Here is a 27,834-nt window from a genome sequence, read left to right on the forward strand (position 1 = left end):
GTTGCGTATATTTGCCCGCGTTCTCGTTCTGCGATTTGAAATATTATAAAAACGACCTCGGTGAGAGACACCGTCGAACGCACGGCCTGATTGTTGGTTGGCGGCCACCGCCGCTTGGTGTCAACCATCCGTTTAACTCCTTACACATTTTTTAACATCGTCAAAAAACACAAGCATACACGACACACACACACACACACACATATATATATATATATAAACGCACAATAAACACATGTCGACTTACCATAAACCTGACGCAATACGACACGTATTAATAATGTGTTGTGTGAAAATTGCAGCTGTGACATGTGTAATAACAATAATAACGATAACAACGACATATACAACAATGATTTTGATAACGGTAACGATTGTGAGGAAAAAATTTTAGCCTTTTTGTCAAGTTTCCGTTGGGTTTGGTGTTGATTAAAAAAGAATGAAAAGAAAAGAAACAACGTATAATTATGCGTATACACGCATAATTGGATTTTGCGATGACTGTAGTTACAAATTTTGTACGTGAACATGTTATTGTTACTAGTATTATTATATACGTACGCGTATAAAATCTACAACAGTATACGTATAACTTGACACACTTTGAGCGTGTAAGTAAATTACGTAAAACGAATAACTAAAGTGAATATTAGATGGAGCAGAGAGTATATAATGACAAAAGCGACTGATAATAGCTGTGTCAAAAGTAAGTATATTAACGACGAAATTAAAACAACGTTGCCTATAGTAATTATAACGAGAATGTGGAAAGAAAGAAGAAGATGAAGAAGAAGAAATAAAACAATTGAAAAAAAATATTACCACAACAAAACAAAAAGTTTCTAATTCTATAGGTCAGATACGTTGCTGTACAGTCTTTAACTATTTTCAATGTTTGCACTATCAACGAAAAATGATTTTTAGTTTTTTGGGTAGGAATGACAAAAAAAAAAAAAAAAAACGAATGAACGAGAAATGACTTTTCAACGATATTTAAACCGTAACACGATGTCCGTTTTAATAAAATTTTCCTAGTTATTGTAACGATATAACGAAAATATTTATTTATAAAAAAAAAAATAAAAAACAAAGAATTCCATGACATTTCCAAATTTTCCATAACGTAAAACCCAGTTTTGCCAAACATTTTCCCCAGTTCTAGTAACTTACTAGAACCTGAATCGTTCAGCTTATTAACTGATATTTTCAGTTTTCTTTTTTTTCCATTTAAAAAATTAAACATTCCCAAACAATTGCAGGTTTTCCACGAACCGTTTTAAATACCCTGAAATTTCCAGGTTTTCCAGGTATGCGACCATCCTGTTGGATATGTCCAACCTTTCTTGAAGGAATAAAACATATAAAAAAAAAAAAAAAGTGCCACTTCCTGCAGCGAGATAAGAAAAATGAGAGAGAAAGAGAAGAAGATTGTAGGAAATTCCCTTGGCTCCTAGTGTAACATTGCCGAGTCCTTATCAGTCGTCGAAACTCAGATACGAGCTTAATCCGCACCGCTGCTACATCTTTTATTTTTTATTTTTGCTTTTCCCCCCTTTTTTGCAAATACATGGTCGCAGATATACAATTAGCCAGCAAAAGTAGAAGCAATTCTATGTTGTATTAATATAACAACAAGGCGACTGATCATGAAAGCAAGTGAAAAAAAAAAAAAATTTTAATTAAACTGTCGCCCCCCTCCTCCACCTGACACTAACGATAATCCATAATTTAGGTATAATTGATCGGTTACAAAGAATTATCTGATTACAGTGTACCCGGTGTGATAACATTAGAGAAAAATACAGTCGCTTGATTGTTCGCGCAATTTTTTTTCGCCCAACTTTCGTATTATATCATGTATATATATATATATATGTATAAATATTACGTTTATCTGTATATTAAAGAATTGTATTTCAGGAACAGAGATAGAATTTCAATTTTACATTCGTTTGTTACAACGTAATTGTTGTTATCAGTTTCGGATATCGATTTTCATTCAACTTTCTTACCGCGTTAGATAAAAATTTTTTCTCTATCTATGCGATTAGATTTTTATAGGTATACGTTAACCATAAAATTGAGTCTTCGCGTTAGCTGTAATATTATAATCCTTACGTTGTGATATCCGATCAATCGAAACGCAAGCGCGCGCGCACGAAACTTCTGTAAATTAAAAAGAGTTTATTTACCTGCAGCGTTTAAAAACGATTCGATGAATATTGCGTAAAAAAAAGTAAAATTAAATCGGAACGTACGCGGATTGCAACTTTTTTTTTTTTTTTTTTTTATTTGTGCCTTAACGTTTGTTTGTTTTTTTTTTTTGTTTCTCCTCTCTTTCTTCCGACAACGAACGAAAATTTCGCCGCACAGAAGTTTGCAAATAAAATCAATATAATTATATCATGTATAATATTGAAAGATGTAGTTGAATGTACAATAACGCAGTATATAATATTATTACAGCATCGCGACTGAATGAGAAAAAGAGAATTGGGGATAGAAAAACGGCTTTTCAAATTTTGCAAAAAATACGATCAAGGGCAAACGCCAAAGCCTTAACCCAATACGTGCGCACATTTTTACACTCACGTCGCGTTTGAGAGATTTTTCTCGATCTCTCGATCCCACGTGCTTAAGACAAACGGTATCGTATGCATACATATATATACATATATATATATATATAAAGTAATATAAAATAATATATATAATATATATGTATATATATATGTTCCTGATCGTCCTTGTTCTCCTTTAACGGTCTTTGTTTATACATGTTGAATATTACAGGTTCATATTCATTGTACTTTACACGAATTGTGCAGTACAAAAAACCTTAGGTTACGGTTTGTTTGTTTGTTTGTTTGTTTTCTTTCTTCTATTTTTGCGATCTGACTGAATATAACGACGAAGAATTCGAATATCGTAGATTTTTTTTCCACGAGACGATCTTACGATTCGAACGACGATTAAAATCGTTTCGTATTACAAACGAACACCGAGTTTCCTTTTCTTTCTTTTTAGTTTGTTTCTTTTCTCACGGTAATTAATTATTACGCGGATAACAAGAAGAAAAAAAGAAATTGGTTACATCGTCATCGGCAGACGTGTTTGTGTTGAAACGTGTACGTTGAAAAACGAATCTCATATTGATTGAATAATAATTAATCGATCGGTTTCATTCTCGCGCGTGTACAAGATACGTGAAATTTGAATTTATTTATTAATCCCCCCCCCCCCCCCCCCCCCATTTATGTTCAACACTGCAGAAACGTGGGGAAAATTTACCGTCATCGACAAGTATACTAATTATTACCACAATTCAACGAAACTCTCGAATTGGTGGAAAGAAAAAAAAAAAATCAATGATTTATTTACGAAATTGTACGTTACGTTAGCTCAATTCTACCATGTACGTACGAAATAATATTATAACTGTAAAATGGAAACCCCCGTTGATGATAGTTGGTTAATTTTCGTTTAGCCCAGTTTTTTCTTCCTTTTTTTTATTTATCCTATTACTTCCTTCGTTTGGTTCACTTGTTTGTGTTTTTTTTTTTTTTTTTTTTTTTAATTTTTTTACACAAGCGTTATAAACCATTGCGTAAATTTTTTCGGGTAATTAAAATCGTCACTCGGTCAAATTATATCGCGCTCAATACAATCATCGACGAGTATACGCACAAGCGGACGAACAAATGTATTATACATGTGTACGTGCGTACGAGTTTCAACCAATTATTTCTTCCAATTACTTCTACTTACGCTTCTTCTCCGTATTTTATACTAAGAGACAAATCCATACCTCGAATCTCTTATATTATATAATTATTATTATTATATAGTTATTATTATTACACCGCGAACACGAGCATAACGAATATTATATATTATATATATTATGATAAATTCCTCATTTTAATTCTTGACTGCACAGTATCTGTGTATTATATAATAAATGTATACATATGTATATATATACCTATAATACTCTCAAGAAGACGAAGAATAGGAATCGTGCGGCACGCGAGCTCGTTAAATTCGGATTTGTATCGTCAACAGTTATAAACTCTCCAATAAACCGTTCCGCAAACCGTTTATACCTACTTATAGACAAACGCGCACACACGCACGCATACACATAAAATTTATATACTCATATTACCGTATTCTGTATCAAACTCCGATATTACGACCGACCGAATTCTCGAGTCAAATATAAATACTGGTGCATTTCATTTTATTTTTCATGCACGCGCGGATGCAAATGAAGATGGTATAACAAGAAATGAGAATGTGGAATAAAATAAATCCGATCCTTGCGGCGTAATTTTTTTACAAGTAATAACGGAAATGACATTTTTTTTTTTTTTTTTAATTTTGACGTTAGAAAATAAAAGGGTTGGCGAAAATCTATTTTTTTTTTTTTTATACGAGTAAATATAATTTCAAAACGTATATAAAAAAAACAACGCGTGTCTACGCGTAACGCATTGATAGAAAAAAATAAAAACCTTCAACCTATAACCTATATTTGCGAATTTCGATGTCTGTGTAAATTCGGAAAAAAAAAAAAAAAAACAAACACTTTTTGAACGATTTTGAGATATTTCGGACATGTTTCGGAAATTGTGTGTGTTTTTTTTTTTTTTTTATTTTTCACGTTTCGCGTATTTCTCGCAACGCGCGAACAATTCTAGAAAATAAATAGCGGCAATCGATTTGTCGGAAAATTTTCCTCCTATTTCATACGTACAATACTTGAGAATTATTTAATAAAATGCAGTATATCTCGAGAAAATAAAGATTGGACGATACGGTGTACAAAATAATAATAATAATAATAACAACAACAACAACAATAACAAGCGAATAGTTTAACAATAATTCTGAACTTCAACAACTCGCGCCGCGAACACAAGCAATGTAAGGTATGTAAGTGTTATAAATAATTGACCCTTTTATTTTTAAAAATTATCAAATTTGCGGCAGAAATTGCGAATACCTCGACGACTAAGACAAAGTTCCGGAGGGTTGTAGGCTCGAAACGGATACAACCCGAGGAAAAAGTTAAGTAACCGTAAAACTCGGCTTACGTGTAACAACGTATATTGGAAAGAAAAAAAAATGAAACTCACCGAGCTCCGTTTGCCAAATCCAAGAAAGGACAACTTGCGCTTGGTCCCCGGTGTACGTTTGTCGGGGTTATCCATCGCGGCTGTATAATCCTTGTCGACAAGGACTAGGGATGCAGATTGATCTTTTTTCTGGGTGCTCGGCCAATCCTAAGCTGGGACGGAGATGTCCACATGTGGAGGAGACGCTGCGATGGCAACTCCGTCCTGCTAGCTGCTGCAACAGAAGTTTAACGACTGACTGACTGACTGACTACTGACTGAGCGAATGACTCGAGTTTCCGGAGTGACTGACTGACTACTCCGAAGGGAATCGAGTGCAGGTAACAACGTGACTACGAGTAACAACCGAGACTGGCTGGCTCTACGATCAGTGATCGCGAGTCTGGCGGCTAAAGGAGGGGGAGTGTCGTTGATTCGGTGAAATAAAAAAAAAAGACACTTTTTTTTTTGTAAACATTTTTTTCACAAGACAGAGGCAATTTATTTTAAATTAACCGATTGCGGTATTGCAGTGTAACGTTTCGAGAATATTTTCTATAAAATTTCGGTGGAAAATATTGAAAACTAAGCCGTTGGCGGAAAATCTCCGGTGACGTTTCGAAAAAAAAAAAAAAATTTGTTTTGCGGCGACGGTTGTAGCTCGGTTGTCAGAAGATTAAATTGATTTCGTTAGTTTACGAGTTTCCGCAGGTAACGCTGTTGAGTTTTTTTTTTGCTTTTTTGTTTTTTTTTTTTAGCGAAATTCGCGTTTTTGACTTTCCGGTGTTACCAAAAGTTGAAGGAACAATGGGAAAAAAAAAACCGAAATTTTTAGAAAATATTCTTGATACGTTGCTCTGCAATGCTGTAATCGGTTAATTTGAAATACATCGCCTGTATGTTGTAAAGAAATGTTTTAAAAAATTGCCTTTTTTTTTTGCAATTTTTCACCATTTTTCGTGTACCTACCATCCTGGGAATTGAAAGAACCTCGAATCTGATACTTTCGAGCCATTCAAGTATACTGGCTAACGTATTTTTTGCAAATTTTTGCATTCCACTTAACGTTAGCCAAAGTATTTTCAAAAGTTTATTGGTAAATCGATTAGTAGCCCGTAAATGTCAGAAATGTCATTCAAAGTTACATTCTGATCAATTTATTCCTATGCTCAATTAGATATTGATTATTATTAATTATTAACACACCATTATTAACGTGTTAAATAAAACGTGAATTCATTATTCGTTGAATATTAAATACATTTTATATTGTCTTTCTTCTTGAATCCATGCAATAAACGTTACATTTGCCAAGATATTGTTACCGAGCAATTCCTGCATTGTTAACAACTCCTTTTAAGGAAATTTCATGATTATTCTCAAGCAGGCGGCTTCGTGTTGGCTTTCGGCACGCCCTTCGAATTTCCCGTGTCAGCTAAAGCTTGCCTGGAATGCCTAATACTATAGATTAACATTTGATAACGTTTCTACGAGTGGCGTGCCCTTGTTCAAGCGTTAGCTAATACTTGAATGGCCACTTAAGAATGAATGGACTGTATAATCGTCCGAGAAGAAGGATGCCCGAGATCTGGACGATGAATTTTGTTAAAATTTCTAGGACGGTTTCCTTGAGGCAAAATGTAAAGTCTGCGACATGTATTTCATCAACTTATAGTCGTCTCTTCATTCCAGACGAAGTTCATTGTATCGGTAATTTAATGAGTGAAATGTCGTAATGAATAAAACCCGTTGCGCGTATCGTTCTTAATATAAATATCAATCCCCGTTGTTATCCGATCAATTTTCATACGACAGGATTTTACAGACTGAATTGTAAACGGATTTATCGTTATTTCATTTCGATAGTCAAATATAAGCTTTGTAAATCTTCGATGCATAATCCGATACGGTAGCTAAATTTATCCAAGAGAGTAAAAGGCTCAATAGATGAACCTGCACATCGGAAGCTCTCCATATATTAGGCTAAATAAATACGAAGATGGAAAAACCGTTTAAAAAATCTCCGGAAATCTACGTTATTTTCACGGGTAACAGTAAAGCAAAAACTAATGAAACAACATCCTTAGTGTGCGATAAAAATGAATCCGGGCAAATTAAACTAACCCAAGATATAAGATGTCTGGCAATTTGAAAGAAAAGTTTAATTATTCACACTTGAAAAAAAGCGCACGATTGATCGAAGAAATGACTATCGTCGATCCTTTTTTAGTTATTGCAAAGCAAAATCAGTTTCTTCGGTTGACTCTACTTTTATAGTCAAACAAGGCGTGGTAAAAAAAAAATGAAAATAGGATAATAAAATAAAAAAAAAAAATAGGAAAAAATGAAATAACAGTAACTAAAAATTTCTCTCAGTGTGTAGAATATTTGAAAAAATTTTCGCACGAGCGGAGAGGAGGTCGGCGTATACGCAGTTATGTCACAGATACAGAGGTATGCGTATCAATGCCACGGCTAGAAGGCCGATCGAGGAGTTTGAGTCTTCCTCGGGATGATCGGTTGATCCAGACGTTGATAATGAACCTCGTTTACAGTGACACGCATGGGCACGGGCGCCAAATTGTTGGGTTTCGGTGTAATGCAGGGGGGGGGGGGGGGGGGGGTGAGGAGGGAGAGGGAGAGGAATTACGTTGTCTTTGTCAAATATCTCGCGACTCGCGGATTAAAATTGTCAGAAGCCTCGATGCGCGATTAAAACGCGCGTCTGATCAATACGTAGGAGTGTGTGTGTGTGTGTGTGTGTGTGTATATTGACAGAGAGAGAGAGAGAGAGAGAGAGAGAGAGAGAGAATTCGTAAACACTCTATCTATGCATACGTTGTACGTGTATAGATAGATAATTGTACACTGTGTATATAAATTCGAAATCAAACAGCTCTCGGCAATATCAACGATCGGACTCTGCAGTGACAATTCTGTGATAACGATCCCAGAAATTGATGAAAATATGATCAATCCGTGAATATTTCTGACGGATGAATATATATATATATCACTGACGATACGTGTTACGTTATTTATGTTACGTTTCAATGCCGTTACGGAGGCAACGGGAGGGGGAGAGAAAATGGTCGTTTGGATTCTTCAGATTTTAATTATTATTCCACGCACGTTGAATCTCGATAAGACGGAATTAACTTCCCGTTTCTTTGTTTTCAGGGAAAAAACGAAGTTGTAATTACTTCGATAATGAAAAGTCGTGTCCACGTTTTGAAGATTAGAGAATCACCTCTCATCATTTTCAGATGGACGTCTCTCTCTGTCTGTGTGTGTGTGTGTGTGTGTGTGATCAATTTTTAATCCGACGATACTTTGAGAAACGAGTTACCGGATTTCAATGATTTTGATCTCAACAGACGCGGCTTTTACAAACTCAGAACTGATTAGATTTTGGCTCTGATCGGTTCGGAACTTTTCTAATTATTTAAACAACAAAATTCTAAAAAATCGATTACAAATGACGATACATTGAGAATGGACGAATGGATTCGAATGAAATTTGCAAAATTGGCAATGGTGCGAAATAAAAAAAAGTCGTCCTATCACCATGTAACACGGTATCCGAGAGCTTTGAAAGCGTTAATCACGAACCCGAATTTGTTGTTTGAAATTCGAATCGGATATTATTCTTTTTTTTCACTCTATGAACTTGAAACCTGCAATGTGAGAATGAAAAATTTGAGGGCTGGCTCATGGCCAGTTTAAAGCTGCCTGTTTTACGCAGATACATTAATCACCAAAATTTCAGTGAATAATCTGTCAACTTTTCAACAATAATTTCCTGCAACTATTCCCGCGTATCTTTGCGATAGGTTTACATAAAGAAAATGATCTTGTAAAAATGATTGACCAACGTTACGTTATGTACGTAAAATTGTGTAAACCTAAGTAATTATTAAGTAAGATATTTTATTACATTTATATATATATATATAATATATACACTTAATCCCTGCCTTACATTACACAACCGGGAAAATCATTCGAGATCTTTCAACGTACATCAGAGCTGCGTATATTTTTGTACCACGGGAACGAGAAGATGCCGCCACAATTCGCAAGCGGCTTGTTTTGTCATGAGTTTAAAAATAGCCATAATAATAGCTGCGATTTTCGGGATAAGACGTAAGCTAATTGTTGTTGTATTAGAATATTGCCGCATTACGTTCTTCTCAGTTTTGCACGTATCCTTTTCCTCCCCCCCTAATACGTAACTTACGTGTACGCGCGTAGATACGACGTACGATTAATCGCACGTGTATAAATGTTTCCATAGATCGAATTTTTGATGAAAACCTACCGTCGTCGATAATTCATAATTATTATTACCATCACGAGCGATATATCGTTCCACCTGCGGCACAAAGTGATCTGTGCATGTGCATAGCTGCTGTAGTATGCATTATATGTATTATTATTGCACCTTATATATATAAAAAATTGCCGCATGCGCACGGCTGTGTAATAATTGTCTGGCAATGTTCAAGGTGTACCAACTTTTGTCCAACCAATTGTTATACGTTTTAAAGACTATTAAAGAGACAATTGCAATATTCGTCGTTGCATCAATTCCACGCAGTCGCGTCGTCTGCGGCAAGTTTTCAATTAGGTATTTAATAATAACGGTGATAAACAGGTGATTTTTATTTTTTTTTTCATACAATTATTGTACAGCTGCGCAAGTTTATTATCGTATAATTTCAACATTGTTTAACTTGGGCGTATTTCAAAGGACGCCACTTTTTTTCCTTTTTCTTTTTTTTTTTTTTTTTTCTACTCTTTTTTTCATCTTTAATAGTTACTGTACAAAGAATTCAATAATAGTCGTTCAGTTTACAACATTCCTTCTTTCGGTTGAACAAAGATTTTTCATCAACGAATTCTCGCACCAATATCAAATTATCGAAATCGTTAAAAAAAAATCATGTTTTTCATTTCTTACCCAGACTGCAACATATTTTTCAGTTACGGTAGAAAAAATAAAAAAATTAAAAAAAAAAAAAATTAAAAATCGTCACGGACTGTAAGAAATTACTTTCAGTTTGTTAAGAACGTGTTATAAAATCGAGAGAATGTTTTGGCATTCCCGTGAAAGTTCGCGGTGCGAAACTGCAACGGAAAATTCAACAAAAGCGTACATTTTCAGGTCAGAGTGTAACGGGGCGAGGACGAATATGGGAAACTGGATACTGCCAGCCGTTGAAACGATGATCATCGGTGCAACACGTCGGTGCAGCTGCAGCCAACAGCCTCTGCATTGTATCGTGTGACAAAACACCTGCTCCTACTTTTTTCTTTATACTCTAGCACCAATTTACACGGGTCACAACTTTTCATACGACGTTAGTTGAAAAATACAACGTACGACCCTTCGATCGATCGGTTTATCAGCGGTTGAATAAAAATTTTCGAGTTGCAGGCTAATGTCCGGTCGATAAACAGTCGGTGCAGATTCCTTCTTTTACTTTTTTCTTTCTACTTTAGCAGCAATTTACGTGGATCCGAGATTCTCACAACTTTCCACACGCCGTTAGTTGAAAAATTCAGCGTACGACCCTTTATCAGCGGTTGAATAAAAATTTTCGAGTTGCAGGCTAATGTCCAGTCGATAAACAGTCGGTGCAGGTTCCTCCTTTTACTTTTTTCATTTTTACTTATAGCAGCAGTTTACATGGGTTAGAAATTCTAAAAACATTCCATTCCCCGTTGGTTGAAAAATGAAATGTGTGACCGATCGATCGATCGATCGGTACAACTATAATTTGATAAAAGTTTTCAAGTTACAGACTGATTTCCGGTCGATAAGCGGTCGGTGCAGGTTCCTTCTTTTACTTTTTTTCTCTTTACTGTTAAAAAAAGACCGCGTAAAAACTGCAAATACGATATTTCCCGTAATATTTTTTTGCCACTATGTGGATAGTGAACATATTTTGTGATCCTGCGCGGTTTGCTGTCAACGCGGACGTTATCCGTCAAAGAGGAGGAGATAAAAAGAGAAAGAAAAAGAAGAAGAAGAAGAAGAGAAGAGGGTAATAAAAGCTTATCGTATAAACACGTGATATAGGTACACGTAAAATAGAAACGATCGGATCATTGGATTTTCCCACTTTCAAAGAATTCTCTTTGATGAAACTTCGACTGACACGATATGCCCTGAAGCAGCGGAGAGAAGAAGAGAGAGGTGAGAAGGTGAATTATTACAAGTGGGCGATGTTAAGGTTGCGAGAAGGTGAAGAAGCGACAAGCCTGCACCTCAAAGTAAACGAAGGCAGGTCGGAAATAGAAGAAATTTATGCATCAACTATTATGATAAAAGATGGAATATAACGTCTTTTCACTTTCCCAAATTCAACATTTTCTCTGACTATTATTTTATAGCGTATAAATAACAATATAGACGGCATCGACTCCGTAAAATGTACGATGAGAAGGAAGTCCGATATTTCGGGGAATGAAGCAAACATTTTTATGGAACGTCATTAATTTTCATGTCTCACACGTGTTGATTGAAAATTTATTACAAAAAACACGAGATTGTAGTTTCCAACGTTATAACGTATAACGAAACATCTTGAGCAACAAATCACTATTTTACAACTTTAGATTACTGACTTTGAAGGAGTTAAAGTACGTACTAAATAAATTTCAACCAACGGTATAAATAAGTCGCAAAATAACGATTTTTCGTAAAATCAAGGTAATCTCGTCGGAAATCAATCAATTCGTTACAAAATTTTCAGCTTTTATCGCACCAACTCGAGTGTACCATGAAAATTCAGTAATTAACGGAGTCGTTTGAGACACCACCGATATCGCGAATGGAAAAGCATGCGAGTCTCGCGTAGAATTTACACGCGTACAATTCCACCGCCATGCGTCACCACGACATTAAAACGCCCAGAAAATCATATCTTTCGTTTTCTCCATTTGTTAAATCGTGCGTTAAGCAATACCTATCTAGGCCAAAGTTGAATGCCAACGGTGACTGTCCGGCCAGAACGTTTTGGTGGAAAATTCCATGGCCCACACCCAACGAACCATCCATTCATCCATCCATCCATCCAGCTGAAACGTGTCCACCGACTACCTGCCTTGAGCCTCTGGTCAATTCTCCGGATGTCGGAGAAGGTATTGTTCCGCGACATCGCGTGGAGGATACGTATAAATCGAGGATCTGGTAAGGAGGAAGGGATGCAGCATGGGAGTAACAAGGATCGGAGTACAGCTGAGTCGAGAGAATGGGAGAAGGAGGTGTAGAGAGGTGGAGAGTGCGAAATGGGCTGCGTACCTATGGCATTATACATACACCACGAATAAATCGCGTGTGTGTATGTACGGGGTGTCTTAATTCAAAAGACGCATCACGTTTTCACCCGACCTAATCGTTCGATTGGAAAATGTGTCCTACCAAAGTTGTACGATTCAAAAGGAGAACGCGTGAAGAATATTTTTCATACAGTCCGGCATCGTAACCGGTGATGCTGCGGAGGATGGACCATTATTTTTAAATGGAATCGTAAATTTTTGTTTCAACTCAAATATTCTTTATTCAAAAACGTGCAACTTCGTCGGGAAATTTTTTTTACGAAGTGAATAGTTCGTGAGTTACAAGAAAAAATGAAACTCTGCGAGACACGGGGAGGTGGATTCAAAAGGATTGCCCTTGGAATCGCTCTGCACGCGTTAGTAATTCTATTCACCGTGTCTCAACCTCTCCGCGTCCCGCGGAAATTCATTTCTTGTCGTAACTCACCAACTATTCGCTTTATAAAAAAATTTCCCAAGAAAGTTGTACATTTTCGAGTAAAGAATATTTGAGTCGAATCAAAAATTTATTATTCCATTTAAAAAAAAACTGGTCCATCCTCCGCAGCATCACCGGTTACGATGCTCGACCTCGCGAAGAAAATTCTTCACGCGTTCCCCTCTGAAACGTACAAACTTTTGTAGGACACGTTTTCCAATTAAACCATTAGGTCGGTTGAAAGCGTAAGGCGTCTTTCAAATCAGGAGACACCCTGTATATGCATAATTATATATATATATATAAATAATGCGACGCCTCGGGGCGACCGTTGGATTTATAAATCCAGGTCAAAAACCTCGAGGCCTATGTTACATATGTAACACCGTGGTCTGGGTACTGACGTGAAGTGTCTCGACACCTTATGGCTTGTGATTCATATCGATGTATGGACATGCCGCTGCACCGACGGCTGATCGGGTTGCATAACCTTGTGCCACAAATAAGGGGGAGTATGGAGGGACGAAGGGAGGGAGAGGGAAGGGTCAAAGGAACCAATCGCATCACGTGCAGCCTTTCTCTCCTCTCACAATCAGTTGTTGTGTACCGATCCTACGATCGTCCATGTCGTACCTTGTACATGCGTACCTACCAACCTGACTGTGATAAAAATTATACACCGACAACATCACGAGCAGAGGATGTTCGAATCAAACAGTGTAAACCATCCACGTGTTTTTGTTTTACGATTTTACACTGTTATACGATAAATTAAATTTAGTGGGAATGATTCCATTCCCAGATAAATCGAGTTCGAATTTCCCGCTAATTATACACATACAAGGTGGAATTATTATTTTCGCAGAATATCCGATCAAATTGATGTACGAGTAAAGAGAATTCCATCAAAGTTCAAGGTTTACTTTTCGAGCGATTTTATCCTTGATTATACATTTTTTCCGTATATGACGCGTATCTAAATATTCGGAGAACAACTTTTTTTCCTTCTACATTCTGTGAAACGGTTACGCATCATTTACTCCAGTTTCGATACTTGGAGATGTTTTTTTTTTTTTTTTTCTCGCAATCACGTCGACCAAAAAGAAAGGCTGTTTTTACTTCGCGATTAGTGAAAGAAAAAAAAACATCATCCTCAAAGCTCTGTACAAGATGCGGAAACGAAACTATATCAAACGTTTGAATATTTATGTACGCGTGCAGCTAAGCTACGTTATACGTGATAAAAAAAAAAAAAAAATCGAAAGATTCTTGAGGAAGGAAAAAAGCGTGCAAAATCACCGGAAATATTTTCAAAATGTATCGAATTCAATCAACTATACCGTACGTTGTACTGCATAGGTTGGCCAAATTCACAAACAATTACATCAGCTGATACGAGATTCTTTTTCAGTTCAATAAGTGACGATGACAACTGGTCAAAGAAAAAAAAAAAAATAAAATAAAAAAAAACCGTCTGGCAATTAGCCTATATTTGTTATTCCAACGTTGTGAAAATTTCGAGCTGATCGTGATACGAGTCTACCGTATTACGGATCACAAACGATTTCTCAGCGGTTGATCATGAGCCACCCTTTCAATTGACCGGTGTAACAACAACAACGACAACAACAACAATAGCCATGCCTCAAGACGCGTTTCGAGTAGAAGGAGGAGGAGAGAGGAAGTTAATTAGACGATTGTTAAAGTTGAAATAAACAAGGCTCGTTAATCCGACACGATTGTGATGTCGGTTATTATACGACGACGTTTTGTCAACGTCACCGACAGAGAACTGCGTGCAGGCCTCAACGTTTAATTTGACCAATTAACCGCGATAATTGTTGTTTGCCGATGTTCTTGCCGCTGGACGCGAACCCCGATCGTCGTCAAGAAGCTTCAACTTGACAGAATTACACCGTGCACCTAACTCTTACAGAAACACGTGGTTAATTATACATTTCAATCTCCTAATTTTTCCTAAATTCATACATAATCGCTGATTTATTTCTATAAAAGTAAACTGCAATGGGTCAACCACTCACGTCAACGTCAACATTTTTTGCTACAGGTCAATATATTATTATTATTATTATTATTATTATTATTATTATTATTATTATTATTATTATTATTATTATTATTATTATATTAGACGTTATTTTCGAAAGATCCGTTACTTCGCCGATATCATACAAAGTTACGTACAATTCGGCAACAAAATAGTAACAAAGCATTAGCAAGATATTGCATTTTTATGCATGTATATTTATTTAGCAAACTCGACTGCTTTAAAGTCGTTCTAAAGTTGCGATATAATTAACGATATTATTTTCCTTTCTTACGATTTAATTACTTGATATAAACAATTCCAACGACGTGTAAGTAAATTGCGATATTAAAACTGAAATTTATATATATATATATACCGTTCTTCGATCATACACTGAGAAAAATTTCATTTGTTACAGAGACTAGAAAAATTGAGTTAAACGGGTATCGTTATAAAAACTGTTCGAATATTGTCGGAATTACCGAAAAACGAGGTACGCCTAAACATTTTGCGCTGTCGTCGATCATTTTTTGGTTATTGCAAAGCAAAATCAGTTTCTGAGGTTTACTCTACTTTTTTAGTCAAACAAGGCTTTAACGTCAATTTATCGTTGCACGAGCGTTAAATTTTCGCTACAGTTGCCAAGAAAATATAGCAACAGCGACCGTAATGATAAAAATAGTAACGGATACTAGAGTTTCCGATAACGGCTAGAAAACTAATTTTCATTTTCTACCTAGAAGTATATTTTTCGATCGTGGTAAAAAATGAAAATAGTTAAAGGACCGAGCGGTAACCGGGACTGAAAATTTCTCTCAGTGTATAAATTGCAAGAGTCGCAAATAGTTTTCTCGCCGATTTCAAGGACGCGGTTATCCACTAAGTATAGATAATACCTAACCTGACTATAATTCAATTATGAATAACCGTACGCGGAGTCGTCGCGGGTGACTGTATAATATAACAGACACATGGTATTACAAACATACCTGGAGGCTATAACGTAACACGAAGCCACGTGTCATATATTACACGTAACCACGACCGTTACGTTTATTAGTTTACTTTTTGTTAGTATTGCCAATTATCACTCGTTTAGTGGGTATCGATTATTACGCGCAAGTAGTATATATATATATATATATATATGTATATATGGAGCATTCCACGTAAACTCTGCCAATGATTTTTTTTTTTCCTCACGATTCATTGATTCTCTTCTCAATTTTTTGTACGGATTTTAACAATCTCAAACTCAGCACTTTTGAATTTTGTTAAAATTTTTATCTCCGATCGTGAATTTTCTATGATTATTCAAACCCATCTACGAAATCGGCTTTTTTTTTTTTAAACATCTCAAAAACTCTTAACATTCCGCGATTTTTTCTTCTATTTTTTTTTTTTTTTTTGTTTTTTCAAAGCACCTCGAGCATTTCGGACAAACAGAACACCATGTTTCAACGATCCGTTAACTTCCAAAAAATTATCAATAATTCTGCACAGAATGTTTGGAATTCTTTTCTTCTGTACAAAATTTTGGGGATTTGAAAGAAAAGTTTTCGGAACATTGAAACATCGTGTGTCGTTTGTACAAAATGATTAAAGTACTGTAAGTAAAAAATAGTGAAAAAATTATCTCATTATGAGACAGATGTCAAAATGATTGGAATGGGAAGTAAGATTTTTGACAATTTTCTTAAATTTCTGACAAAATACCTTTTTTTTTTTTTAGATGGGATTGAATAATCAAAAAAAATTCACGACTGGAGATAAAATACTGAAAAAATTGAAGAGTGCTTTTTTGAGAGGGGAAAATTGTATGGAAAATTGCGAAAGGAATGAAAAATAGTGAGGGGAAAATCATTGGTCGAGTTTACATGGAACACTCCATATATATTATAAATATATGTATATAATATATATATATATACACATGTATGAAATAATAATATTATATGTGTATAATGGATACATAACACGTTTGTAAGGTTGATGGATTTTCCAATCATGCGGAACAAGGTTCTTTATGCGGTCGCTAATCTGCAGACACTTATTACAGTATTTGCATTGTTTACCTTGTTTCGCTCTTTTACGAGTTTTCATGATAATAAACTTAGTAACGTTGGTGTAACGATGAATGTTTCGGAAAAATTGTTACTTCGCATCTTCGGGAACGTCTGAAATTTAGTAAACCACGATAAAAAAAAAAAGATACCATTATTTTGAAGAACCGACTTCTAGAAAATCATTATAAAATTGTGCGACAATGATTTTTTCCCTGATGTTTCGTTACGTTAACGTTGCTAACTTCAGCCTCGTGAGTTTTCAAAATATCACATCGTGCGGTTTTCGAATCTGATTCATATTGCTGCAGGTTTGATTTGAGAAAAAAATAAATATACAAATAAATATCGCTGCGCGGTACGATCAACTTCAATCAATCACGTTCTCCGACGGTTGCGTTTTTTATTTTTGCATTTTAATCGTTCAATTAGAAAATGTGTCCTACCAAAGTTGTACGATTCAGAAGGAGAAAACGTGAAGAATATATTTCACGCGGTCCGGCCACGTAACCGGTGATGCTGCGGAGGATGGACCGGTATTTTTAAATGGAATCGTAAATTTTTGTTTCAACTCAAACATTCTTTATTCAAAAACGTGCAACTTCGTCGGGAAATTTTTTTTACGAAGTGAATAGTTCGTGAGTTACAAGAAAAAATGAAACTCTGCGAGACACGGGGAGGTGGATTCAAAAGGATTGCCCTTGGAATTGCTCTGCACGCTTTAGTAATTCTATTCATCGTGTCTCAACCTCTCCGCGTCCCGCGGAATTTCATTTCTTGTCGTAACTCACCAACTATTCGCTTTATAAAAAAATTTCCCAAGAAAGTTGTACATTTTCGAGTAAAGAATATTTGAGTCGAATCAAAAATTTATTATTCCATTTAAAAAAAAACTGGTCCATCCTCCGCAGCATCACCGGTTACGATGCTCGACCTCGCGAAGAAAATTCTTCACGCGTTCCCCTCTGAAACGTACAAACTTTTGTAGGACACGTTTTCCAATTAAACCATTAGGTCGGTTGAAAGCGTAAGGCGTCTTTCAAATCAGGAGACACCCTGTATATGCAACGTACATAATATATGTATACAATATACATCTTGAACAAGTTTGAACGAATAAAATTCATACTACATACGGAGATTGAAAGAAGAAAAAACGAGTCACGATCAACCAAACCTCCGAGACATCGTTTTTTCACTTTTGTCACAGCTGAAACACTCTTCTATCTATACGTAATGCGATTGCGATTGACTTGAAGAAAAAAAAAACCAAGGTGTATGTAAAACGAAATTCTTCTTCTCGAGTTCGTTAATTTCTTTATGTACGCATAGCTGTAACGATCGATTTGAATTCAATTGAAATCGTCCAAAGGTTTGGAAAAAAAATGAACAAAAAATGAAAAAAAAAAAAAAATATCCGAAGATCGTTTGCTTGCCCGTGTTCGTTAATACTGTGAGTCACAGAAATTTTTATTATTTCCCTTCTACGTACGGAGATACCGGCATGCTATAATATATATACATATATACACATTCATAAGTGCATACATTCGTATTGTAATGAAAACAACACGACTGTCGATGAAACTTGCCCGTTTTTGTTTTGCGCGAAGGATACCGTGTGTCGTTTCATTATTATTATTATTATTGTTATTGTTATTAATATACATAAATACGCATAGTATATGTATACCTGTGTAAATGTATTATTATACCGTTAATTTTCAATGCGTATTGTACCCTGAATCATATTTTTCTCACCTTCGCACATCGATCTGTATTTTTTCAAACGTCGTCGTTTCTTTTATTACTACCTTCGTGTATAATATAATAAACTGTGTGTAAGACGTAAAACGTTACCGTTTAATACAATGCAACGGAGAGACGATTCGTCGATTATATACAGACTGGGAAAAAGAAGGGAAGAAGAAGAAAAAAAATTATTTCCAACAAGAAAATAATATTCTACACATACGTCGGTCTTAATCAAGCAGACTGGAATATTTTTTCCCCGACAACAATACGTGTTGTATATTATTAGACTGTGTCAAAAAAATCGACTGTTTTTTTTTTAAATAACTTTTAAAATAGTAGATTTATCACAAAACGATGGCATAACTTTTTTGTAGTGCGTTAAATTCCCTATAAAAAAAACGTTCGGGTCTCAACGGTACGCTAAATGCGTTGACGAGTTATAAAATTCCAAAGTTAAAATAAAAAATAATATTATTACTATAATATTAAATTGTTATTATTATTATTATTATTATTATAAATCCCAAAGTATTCGAACGAGAAATATAAAATCCCAATGATTCACCTTTGAATATTAATATTAAGAGCTTAAACTCGGACAGCATTCTTTTTTCGATTTGAATTTTGAAAGAAAAAAAAAAACGATATTCGATTTTTTTATACAATCCAGTGTATAATATAACAGACGTGTGCGTACCTAGATATTTCATTTTACACACATATCGAGACGCATGAAAACCTAGAGAGCATACCAAGGCACGCACGTAGATTCATTTGTTTTTAATTATTTTTGATTTCATTTATTTTTTGCTACTTTTGCGTATAATACTTATCTGCGAAATTGATTACAGGCAAACATATTAAACACATCTGTATATCCTACATGGGTATATTATACGATTATTAGTTTTCGCCCGCAGAGTTGTTCGGTTTTCTGCAGCTTGTGTGAAAAAAAAAAAAAATAAGAATTCCGTCAAAATATGATGATCGCGGGTCGAGTGAAAGACTAGGGTAATTATGCACGTACGAATTTTTGTCAAAGACAGATGTGTGTGCTGCGGACGAGAGTAAAAGCTGCTGAGGAGACTATTATTGACGGTTATTAAGAAGATGGAGGGAAAAAAAAAACAGAAAAAAATACGTTAGAAAGAATTAAAGACCAATTATACGTCGTTAAAAATGAATTCTCTGCATGCGTGGGCATACGTATGAAAATACAAACAGCGTGTCAGATAAATATTTCTTTTTTCTTCTACGATTGTAATAGTAAAAAGATGAGAAAGAAAATAACTTTTGATTCTACTCAAACGATGAGCTATCACTTTTTTTACAAAAAATAACGAGCAAACGACACGATTCGAGCATCTAAAAAGATAGATATTATTATAGGATAGATAATGCCGTACTTGTGAATTTTTTACAAGTCACATGACTGTACATATGTTTATATTGTGTGTTATATATATATAGTTAGTTTTTTGTGATAAAATTGCCCGTCTCTTAAAAATTTTCCAGTCAAAAATCATTTCAATTTTCCAGACAATTTTTCTATCAGTGCAATAAATAAAATAAACATAAAATTCGAAACATTGAACATAAAAGAAATTTAATCTACCGTTGCAAATGACGATTAATTTATTTCAAAGTCTACTTCACTATTGTAAACTGGAAATTTTTTTCTCAAATACAAACAATTGTAATCAGGTATCGCAAAAACTGTTGCATAATAATATTTGAAAGGATATAACGAAGAATTCAATTTTTATATTTTAATTTTTCGCGAAAATTTGGACAACCAAAAAATTACAATATACTATCCGTTATTTTTTCACGTAAACGAAGAATCCCCGTAACAATTCACCGACATTCATACACGGGACGGTAATTTTTTTTATTTTTATCGAAACATCGAGCGAAGTCGTAGAGTGAAAAAAATTAAACAAACAAAAAGAAAAAAAAAAAAGGAAAAATAATTCACGGGCAAGGAGGGAATAACAATCGAAATTTGAATCGTTGAACTAACAACGAGTCGCAGGCATTGCCTGTAATCCGTGAGAGGCGTTGATACGTTTTGCATGAATAACGCATGGGAAAAGGATTGTATCGGATCAAGACGCGGTTCGCACCCATTATTAGTAGTAGTACGTAGTAGCGGTCGTAGTGGAACCCAGGGAACGGAGGCCAGGGTCGCGTACGTTATTCCAGGCGACGAGACGTCAGCTGGCAACCAACAATAAGCCGGCATTACTAGGGTGGCCTCTAAACACGGGGTGTAGGTTGGTAGGGAGTGTCAATCGATAATACATACTAAACAGAAAACAGTCTTCGTCGTCGTTGCTTTCGTTTCCGTTTAAACACGTGGAAACGCCGTCGCGTTACGCGGATTTACAACCGCGTTGGAAGGAGAGAAAGAGAGAGAGAGAGAGAGAAGAAAGGGGAAGAAAAAAAACTGGCAACGATATTCAAATAGTTTTTTTAACGATACCCGTTTTACTAAATTTTTCTAGTAACTGTAACAAATGAAATTTTTCTCGGTGTATATATCGAAATCTTACTTTCTTAAAAATCGTTGCAAGACTAAGAAAATCATGATTTTTTTTTTATTTCCAACGTTTCGTTGCGACGACGTTAGGTGCTGACTTCAAGCTCCGTTCTTGCGCCAAGCGTCCCTTTCTTCAAATGGCGACGAGGCAACAACGAACGGTTCAACTAAGAAATGGCAAATGATAAATACGGCTGTTGGTACGGTAAATCTTACGGAGTGCGGATCATATGATCGACGATTATAAACGTAAGCTTATCGATGTATATACGTGTAATACATATATCTTCTCATTTCTAATGCTTCCTGTATATGTAAGTATATAAGTGTAGTCTGCACTGTACTTTCGATGTGTTGGGTCAGGTCAGAACTGCGTTCTCAACTTTCGGAATGTCAGAATCACACACAGAGACACACATAGACAGGACAGCGTTGTCCGCATTTTACACTCTACAAACGAACGAAGAAAATGAAAGTATAATATTTTGAGCGTGCGAAACAGATACCTGTTAAACATACCCAATTAGATAATTATCGCACGGATGATTTGAGCGTTTCATTTTGTCAATACCTCGTCGAGAAGTGAAGGAAACACTTGAATCGGGTCACGAGTACGTAAAACCGTAAATCCTCAATGATCTTGGATCAAGATCCATCGAACGTCACGAATAAGACTGAACAATGACTCCGCCGCAGATAGTCTTCGCACGTTACGTGTATCCAAAGCAAAAGGAGCGTCGGTTTAAAAGAAGCAAAAACACCGAACCGCGATTTCCTAACCCGACGGTTAGAAGCGTCGTTGCAGAGCTTAGGTATCGATAAACGACGGCGAGTATCGTCACGGTTGATGGGAGATGCAATTTTCTTACCTTCACAGACGGACGGCGATGCCCTCGGCGTTGTTTTGCGGCGAGATTATTTATTCTCCGGAGGTTGCGGCAGTCCGGTGGAAAAACCGAGGTTCACGCGACGCGGCCGAATCGGTCCGTCGGATAGCCGACGTGAAGCGACGTCGACGACGACGAGCTAGCGGAGGAGTCGGACTTTGTAAACGGCTTGACGACTACAAAGCGACGCTCTACTCGGCGATCGCGATCCGGCGAGCAAAGGAAGCCTTTTCCTCCTCTTCTCTACCTGTGCTTGCTTAGCACACTGACCGGCGAGACGCCCGGCGACCGGTCAAAGCCGACCCCCACCATGCACGGAGCTACACCCTCCTTTTCGAACGTATAAAATGTAACGTGGCGCATGGCGAGCGAATCGCTAGCTAGGAGCCTAGATACACCCTGAGAAAAATTTCATTTCTTACAGTGACTAGAAAAATTGAGCAAAACAAGTGTCGTTGAAAATACTGTTTGAATATTGGTGGAATTGCGAAAAACGAGGTACGCCTAACCATTTTGCGCTGTCGTCGATCCTTTTTTGGTTATTGCAACGCAGAATGTTAGGTTCATGGCGCCCGTTTGTTGCTGCTTGTATCGTATTTCCCTGCTTGAATTTGAAAAATCTGATATCAGCAGCTCTAGCGCCTCTGGTGTAGAAAAAACTTTGTTCAACATTTATAACAAGATGGTGTTCTAACGTTTTTGGGGTCCATGATTAAAAAGCGGAATCCGGATATAAAAAATTAAAGATGGCGGATCCATTATGGCCCGACGAAAATTTCAAACTCAAAATATGGTTTACACTCGAGACTACAACAATCACGTGACAATTTTACTCACTGACGTCACTCTGCACGCAACTATCGTACTTATTACAGTAACAAAATCGTCATCTCACGTCATGTCATCCAGAATAATCGTACATATCACGATTCACGCTATAATAATTAGCCGATGAACGATGGACGATCTAAAATCATACCTATATTTAGGTTTTTTTTTTTTTACGAAAATGAAAAAGCTTGTTATTAATTTCGATGAAAAATTTTCAGAATGTTCTTGAAACTATAAATAATAAAGCCCTCGAACTCAAATTGCTCCAAGTGCTCCCAATTTCTTTAAAAAAAAAAAAACTCATAAATATAGATATGCTTTTAGACAGCCCAAACTTTAAACCCCCCCCCTTCAGGTTTGCACTTACACCTCTGCGACCGATTATCCTTTTTATCGAAGAAATAATAGGTATAACACATAAAGTATGTGTATCGAATACGCGCAGCAATTGATCCGGTTCCCATTTCCCCGTGCGCACGTTCAAAGAATACTTATCCGAACAATATGTATTACGGTACGTCACATACATATTACATGTTATAACGATCGAAAATAAACTTGAACCTCGGTGAAGCGCCTGAGTATGCTGCAGTTATCAGTATGTATAATAATATTCTTCTCAAGTTACGTAGCCAACTTATATGCACGCCATTATGCACATCGGTGTAACCGCGATTCAAATACGTATGCGATCCATCCATCGTGCATACTTGTAACTGTGTAATCGGAATCGACTGCTGAACTGCAGCGTAAGTAACTACATGTGTCATATATTACAATATACACACAGTGTATTTAAATTTTCTAGGTGTACTGGGACAATTAAAATTATACCCCGACGACGACGTATGAAAGTGAAGTTAAAAGTAAATGAAATAATTTCAATAATTATGTACATGATACTTCAGCATTTTCATATTTCTCTCAGCATGCTGTACGCCAAATGAACTTCGTATTTGATCTTGAAGCAAGAATTTTTTTTATCCGTCGATTTTCAAATTCACCACGTATCATATGTCTACGATTCAAATAGATATTCCATTATTTAATAGGTATGTATAAACATATATACATATATATATATATACATACAGTAGTTTGCCTCTCATTGAGCCAAATTCAACTTTCACGCAGCAAAACGTTACATCTATTATTTATATACGTATAGTATATACTATAATATAGATACACAAGATTGTTCCACAGGCGAAATAGGAACACAGATATATATAGGTATGTATATGGATGTAGAGGTCGAATTGCAAAATATTTTTTTGCTTCACGTACAGTCGAATTACCATAGCGAGTTTGTTTTTTTTATTCTCCTTTTCTCGATGGTCGATTTTTTTCTTCTCTCGATCTTTCTTTCCTTCTTTTACATTCCCAATCGGTACTCCGTGTGTCGTTATACATACGATACGCGTTAAATGTGTGCCTGTCTATTTCGCGAAAATATCTCACGTTTGTGTTGCGACTCTGCAATAATAATTACCAACACTTACGCAAAGGTAAGCGGTATTTTACTCACCGGGCTATGCAAAAGTTACCCGTCCGCATATAAGTACGTGTTTTATACTATCGCATCGCCGATGCACGATTAGAATACGAAAATTAAGCGAAAGCGATAATTTAACGATCCGTCATGCGCCACGCTTAAACCACGATTATAAACTACGTATATATATATAGCCGCGTGGTGTTAAATAATATTTGATCTGTACAGTCACGGTGTCGAACCGGTGTTCGTGATACACACCTATGTTCGTGTAATTAGATTTCCTCAAGCGTGATTATAATCAATATAAATCAATTTATACCCATAAACGTCAACGTGTGTAATTTTGGATCTATGCAAATGAATTTTATCGACAAAATTTGGCCAGACAATCTCTTGAAATTTGAAAATCAACTGCGCATGCGCGAGTCTTAATCGTCTGTTTGTACAAGCTGGCCATCCCGAGTTTCATCTGTCAAACCGTTTCTACCGGCGATGTAGTTGAAAATATAAATTATCGAGGTTAGAATCTTAAATAACTGAGTCAGTGACTCGGAAAGGTTTGTGAAGAATTTGTTATCGGGTCGGAAAGTTGATTCTTCAAAAAACGGTCGGAATTTAATACTTATGCTCTTTGAAAATTCAAACGTACACATTTTGCGTAGGTTGGCCCACCTGCATCGCAAACAAGAATATCGCCGCGGGAAGATTTAGCCGACCAATGAGATTGAATTATTAGGCGCATGCGCGGTTGATTTTCAAGTTTCAAGAGATTGTCCCGGTATAGTTGTGTTGTAAGAACGTGAATATATATGCGGAGCAGCAGAGCTATTTGTATGTAATATAATAAACTATGAGGCCCGCATATGTATCGCGTCATGTATGACAGAAGAGAATTATGTACTGTAGTGAGAGAAGAGGGAAGAAAAAGAAAAAAAGAACGTTTTAGTGGGAGAAAGGAATGTGTCTCCTCGAAGAATGCTTCTATACGTATTGTCTACGTATTCTACGCGGTTGACTAACTCTTGGAATTATTTGTAGCGACCACGTTTGCGTGAATGCAATACACACATGTTACAAAGATGGAGACATATGCGTGATTATGTATGGGAATTTAATAATTACTCCGCTAGAATCGTCCACGATAAGTACGTAAGAGAAGAATAGAAGAGAATATCGAGAACAGATTCAAAGTGTGAAATTCCCCGATTCCCAGTATTTTCAACAAGTGCGATTTAACTAATTCTCAAGTCGTCGTGGCAACTGTTTTAGTACGTGATAACGAATAACTATACGTATATTGTTAATAACAATATCTACGCAATAATAATATCTTTGCGCGCGTGAGAGAACCGTGCAATAATGGATATAACGTGTGTTCGCACTTCTGTTTGTTGTCCGACCAACGCAGACGAAGTAATGGATCGAGGCGGAGGCGACATTCGATATTCCGTTAAAGAATATATTACGGTGAGAGATATCGAGTGCGTCTTATTGTATATACTTGGAAGCGCGTGACGAACACGTCAGTCCGGAGTTTTAAATTGAGTTAATATATACATATATGTGAGTATGTGTGCATGCATGTGCGTAAACACACAAGTTGGATTTAAAAAAAAAAACGTCGAATGGAAATCAGATATCAGGACAAAAAACGTGCATTGAACGAATATCTGTAAAAACAAAAAGAAAAGAAAAAAGTAAACACCTTACGCCTCGATTTATAAATTTGAACCTTTGCAGATGTTCGATTAATATGATTTGAGAAATTTGTGTCCGCATCGTAGGTAGGCAGTAGTAGATTTCTTGGATATAACGTCGACTGGAATGGTAACGAAGGAGGCGTGTGTGTAATAATATGCATATGTACCCATTTGGCATCGAGGATTAAATCGAATTGCATGACACGCATAGCCACTATTATAATACCGGTCTGTTGTTATAACAGACGTCGCCGTCGACTAAATAAGTTACATCACGATCATCGCGTATCTCTCTATATCTCTTTCTCTCTTTACACTGTACAGCAACAATTGACACCAATGAATCTACTCCGGTCCAAAGAATCGAACGGTACACATATACATGTATTAAAGTATACTTCATGTATACGTGTATTAATTATTGTAAGTGGGAAATCAAATTGAACGGGACGTTATTTGGCTCTACATGTATGTTTATATAGTAAAGCTTCAATTGACTTTATCTGGCTGCAGTACAGTTCTCGGCGTTACTGGTTTCCTGTATTTACACAATCTGTGGTTAGAAAAGCGATAGCAATTTCGTTACCAAGTACGTAAATATAAAGGAGCGCACGTGCCTTCGATTTTCAGCTAGTTAGAACAAAAACTCTTTTCCTTCTAGACTTCCGCGAGATTCGTTGATACGTGAATTAAATTATCGTTGAGCATGGAAATATACAAGTTTTTGTGTTAATTGAATACTTTCATCAGTTGTATCCTGGCGGTAAAATTTTTTTAAGCATCTTTCATAGAAACCAGTTAACGCCGCGTCATCTTTACAGGTATAGTAGCTGCTCCCGTTTGCCAATTGGCAAACTTAGCATTCGACGGATACTATATTAAGATTCAAAAATCTCCATCTATTTTCATGTGTAGAATTTGCATAGGCATTACGATGCCTGATATATAAATGCGATACACGTGCCGAGATATGCGCGAATTTTGTATGAAATTTTTAATCTTCCCAGTTTTTCGCGACAGCCGTGTAAATAGTGTGTATATGTATGATTATATTCTAAAGTTACGAGTTTTCTTCAAATCAACCCAGAATAGTAATTCCAATTATTCTGCATAGAATATATTTCCTTATATCTCCGTTTTCATAATTATAGTATATAATGCAGTGTTGTAAGTTTGCTTTAATTCGCTGCAAAAACTACATGAACCTGATTTTTTTTCCATATTCTCTATGTTATTTTTCTTTATATTTAAAGCAACTAATCGATTAGTTGATAAGAACTTGCCTCACGTAGAAACGGCAAAAAAAAATTCAACAGAAAAACGAACGCCAGAACCTCTAGATTTCTGTAGCCTCTACACACGACAAAATTTCAATCAAGAATTTATACGTCCCGATATTGGCAAATCGTCACGAATAACACGTCGTGACTTGATGGTTTTACCTACAATCATCTAAGTAAAATCAACGTTTCCCTTCTTCCACGTTTTTTCCCCCATGCCATTGCCGCGGCAATCGATGCTCGCGTTCCCGGAATTCCTACGGAGTTTAGATTCTTGGCGGGAGTCTGTCTGTTATCCGCATGGTTTTATCACAGCTATAGACACACATCTCTCATAACACAC

At 36.1% G+C, this 27,834-nt stretch overlaps 1 protein-coding gene across 5 annotated transcripts in view; it reads right to left on the reverse strand.

The window, feature by feature from the left end:
• Positions 1-27,834, reverse strand: part of Ae2 (Anion exchanger 2) — a 58,577-nt gene that overhangs the window by 29,139 nt on the left and 1,604 nt on the right. For 2 of the 5 annotated variants that reach the window (XM_046610848.1, XM_046610846.1), the window contains exon 3: positions 5,142-5,355. In XM_046610848.1, coding sequence (XP_046466804.1) covers positions 5,142-5,216 — 75 coding nt within the window. In that variant the 5' untranslated portion in view covers positions 5,217-5,355. Of the gene's footprint in view, positions 1-5,141; positions 5,356-22,164; positions 22,441-27,834 lie in introns of those variants that run through there. The other 3 variants (XM_069133305.1, XM_069133304.1, XM_046610847.1) reach the window with 3 other exon arrangements.

Source organism: Neodiprion pinetum, chromosome 2 (genome assembly GCF_021155775.2).
Source record: "Neodiprion pinetum isolate iyNeoPine1 chromosome 2, iyNeoPine1.2, whole genome shotgun sequence".
NCBI classification, from domain to species: Eukaryota; Metazoa; Arthropoda; class Insecta; order Hymenoptera; family Diprionidae; genus Neodiprion; species Neodiprion pinetum.